This window comes from Miscanthus floridulus, chromosome 19, assembly GCF_019320115.1.
Source record: "Miscanthus floridulus cultivar M001 chromosome 19, ASM1932011v1, whole genome shotgun sequence".
NCBI lineage: Eukaryota > Viridiplantae > Streptophyta > Magnoliopsida > Poales > Poaceae > Miscanthus > Miscanthus floridulus.
Window position 1 is genome coordinate 99636142 of NC_089598.1, and position 3622 is coordinate 99639763.

General features: G+C 48.8%; 1 protein-coding gene across 1 annotated transcript; it reads left to right on the forward strand.

The window, feature by feature from the left end:
- Window positions 1–597, forward strand: LOC136526478 (uncharacterized). The gene has a single exon (XM_066519137.1). It carries the CDS (start codon window positions 1–3, stop codon window positions 595–597), a length of 597 nt encoding a protein of 198 aa, XP_066375234.1.
- Window positions 598–3622: the final 3025 nt, after the last annotated feature.

The window sequence follows — 3622 nt, forward strand, 5'->3', positions numbered from 1 at the left end:
ATGGCGTCGGGGCGGGTGGTCCACGGGGCGTGGCCGAGGGCAGGGCAAGGCCGGAAAAAAGGCGCGGCTGGGGCGCAGGGCCGGCCGGGGTCAGGGCGGCGCGGCCGGGGGAAGGGCCAGCCGAGGGCAGGGCGGCTGGCGCGCGGGCAGCGGGCGGCGCGGCTGGGGAAGGGCCGGCCGGGGGCACGCGCGGCCGGCGGCAGGGCGCTAAGGCAGCGGGCGGCGCTAGCCGAGGGCAGGGCCAGGAAGAGGGCAAGGAGCGGGGAGAGGAGCATTCGTGTGGACAGGAGGGAAAGGCGGCGAGGCGGACGGGAGTATCGCGCGGGCAAACGCGGCGTGGCGAGGCGACGCGGGCGGAGCAGCGGCGCGGACGTGCGCGGTCAGAGAGGCGGGAAGGGCGGAGAGGGAGAGCGGGGTCGAGAGAGGGCGAGAGGGCGCGCGGAGGAGCGGGAGAAGGGGCGAGAGGGTAGCACGGCGGCGGGCGGCGAGGGCGTGCGAGCGGGCAGGTGGCGGGCGGGGAGCGGGCGCGGGCAGGCGTGGTGGCAGGCGGGGCGCGGGATGGCTGGCAGTGACTGCCCGGCGGTCAAAAACCGCTAAGTCGCGGCTTTGCCGAGTGCCGGATCAGGGAGGCACTCGGCAAAGATTTTGTTTTTTTTGTTTTTAATTTCTTTGCCGAGTGCCCCAGATCTGGCACTCGGCAAAGATTTAAATTTTTTTTAATTCTTTGCCGAGCGTCTCAGATCTGGCGCTCGGCAAAGAAAATTTTTTTATTTTTAAAATACTTTGCCGAGTGCCCCCTGGACGGCACTCGGCAAAGATTTAATTTTTTTTTATTATTTCTTTGCCGAGTGCTCCTGTGTATGCACTCGGCAAAGAGGAAATTTAAAAAAAAAATTAAAACATTCTTTGCCGAGTGCCTGATGGCTGGCACTCGGCAAAGACACCCTTTGCCGAGTGCCATGCCCCGGCACTCGGCAAAGTTTTTTTGTTGTTTTTTGTTTTTGGCCTCCAATTTTTTTGTGCAGCCTTTTTAAAGCACCAGGAACTCCTAGTTACAATTTGGGGATTTTTTGTGGCTTTTTGTTATATTTAGTTACTTTATTTCGTTTACTTGAATTTTTCCGGAAATTAGAAATTTGAACTGCACGTGGTACGAATAATGGAGTTTAATGATTCGAAAATTGATAGTCATGTTAGTGAGTGTTATGAGAGGCCGTATCCAGGAACGGACCCGAAATTTCGGACATCTCGTTCGCGAAACATGTCCGCGAAATTGCGTGTAAAGTGTTTATAAATTCTATAAAAAGCAAACGAAGTCCGAAAATCATGAAACGTGTTGAGATGTCGTGATATCATATGTGGAGGCTATGATAAAAATTTCAGAAGATTTCGTGCACGTTGTCACGTACGATGCTTACAAACCAGGACATCTCCACATGTGACAACGTACGTGAACGAAATCACATGTGGAGATGTCCTGGTTTGTAAGCATCGTACGTGACAACGTGCACGAAATCTTCTGAAATTTTTATCATAGCCTCCACATATGATATCACGACATCTCAACACGTTTTATGATTTTCGGACTTCGTTTGCTTTTTATAGAATTTATAAACACTTCACACGCAATTTCGCGGACATGTTTCGTGAACGAGATGTCCGAAATTTCGGGTCCGTTCCTGGATACGGCCTCTCATAACACTCACTAACATGACTATCAATTTTCGAATCATTAAACTCCATTATTCGTACCACGTGCAGTTCAAATTTCTAATTTCCGGAAAAATTCAAGTAAACGAAATAAAGTAACTAAATATAACAAAAAGCCACAAAAAAATCCCCAAATTGTAACTAGGAGTTCCTGATGCTTTAAAAAGGCTGCACAAAAAAATTGGAGGCCAAAAACAAAAAAACAAAAAAACTTTGCCGAGTGCCGGGGCATGGCACTCAGTAAAGGGTGTCTTTGCCGAGTGCCAGCCATCAGGCACTCGGCAAAGAATGTTTTAATTTTTTTTAAAAATTTCCTCTTTGCCGAGTGCATACACAGGAGCACTCGGCAAAGAAATAATAAAAAAAATAAATCTTTGCCGAGTGCCGTTCAGGGAGCACTCGGCAAAGTATTTTAAAAATAAAAAAATTTTCTTTGCCGAGCGCCAGATCTGAGACGCTCGGCAAAGAATTTAAAAAAAAATTTAAATCTTTGCCGAGTGCCAGATCTGGGGCACTCGGCAAAGAAATTAAAAACAAAAAAAAACAAATCTTTGCCGAGTGCCTAACCGCAGGCGCTCGGCAAAGAAGGCCGTGGCAGGGCGCCGTTTCACGGGCAGCCTATGCCGAGTGTAGAGATTTTGCCGAGAGTCTGGCACTCGGCAAAGAAGTCCTTTGCCGAGTGCCTGTGTTTGCCGAGTGCCCGGCACTCGGTAAAGAAATATTTGCCGAGTGCAATTCTTTGCCGAGTGCAGCACTCGGCAAAGAAGATCTTTGCCGAGTGTCCGATTTTTGACACTCGGCAAAGAAATTTACACTCGGCAAAGTCTCTGTTTCTAGTAGTGTATCTGAGGCCTCAGCGCATTTGCCTTGCCATTGCTACACAGAGGGAAAACGCTTTGGGTCCGCGAAGTGGGCTGTGGGCAGCACCAGCACATGACTCTGCAATATTGGTTCACATGATATTCCTAGTGCCGGTCCTAAGAATTTCATGAGATGGGGTGAAACTAAAAATGAACGCTTCTTAATATAAATGTCAAAGTTATCAATCTACTTTTTCGTATACATAAAAAATATTAGGCACAAGGAAAATTAACAAAAATGTTTATCTTGAGAAGACACGATGGATATATATGTTCCTATGTCATCCATGGTGAGTGACTATCATGGCTGTGGCGGGATGATTGTGTTTTAGTTGGGTTGGTTCTAGCGTGATTTGGACTAACCAGGGTATCGAATTTGTGTGTTGTGCAACACATTTCTTAGTTTGTGAATATGAAGGTGTTGAGTATATTGGGATGGTTGACGCCAGGGGCGGATCCAGGGGGGGCTGGGGTGGCTGCAGCCCCCCTCGTGAGCCTTAATTCCTCGTTAAATTACTGTAGCATTAAGCATAAATCATCATTAAATCTTCATTATCAATCAACATGTCCATTACTTAGCCCCCTCCTTGATCTCATCCTGGATCCGCCACTGGTTGACGCCATTAGAGAAGGTCAAGCAAGGGGTTTTAGTTGATGGACCACGGACGGTGAAGACCGAATATGAAAACTTGACTAAGGGACCAAGAGGCCGAACAACAGACCAAGGATGCTTAGCATTTGGAATGGCGACGAGCAAGAGCACATGCGAGATGGATGAAGACAAAGTTAACTGAAATCAAGGTTGAGGTTGGACATGCAAGTCAAGGCGAGACGTCACGGACACTTGGTGGGTCGTCGGGCCGAGGACATAGAGGACACACGTTGATATTGGAGGGGATGCGTTTCGGCTAACACGACCTTGGAGAGTTTGCCAAAACCATGGGAGGAGTAGTTCTCAGGTTTGGACCCTTCAAATCCAAGGGATGATAGGGTGCCACATGTCATTAATGCAGAGCTTGCATCGAGGCGAAGTGACTTCATGAAGGGTCAGT

Bases quoted from the DNA above. Each gene is read 5' to 3' on its own strand.
- LOC136526478 (XM_066519137.1), top strand. From the start codon at position 1: ATGGCGTCGGGGCGGGTGGTCCACGGGGCGTGGCCGAGGGCAGGGCAA.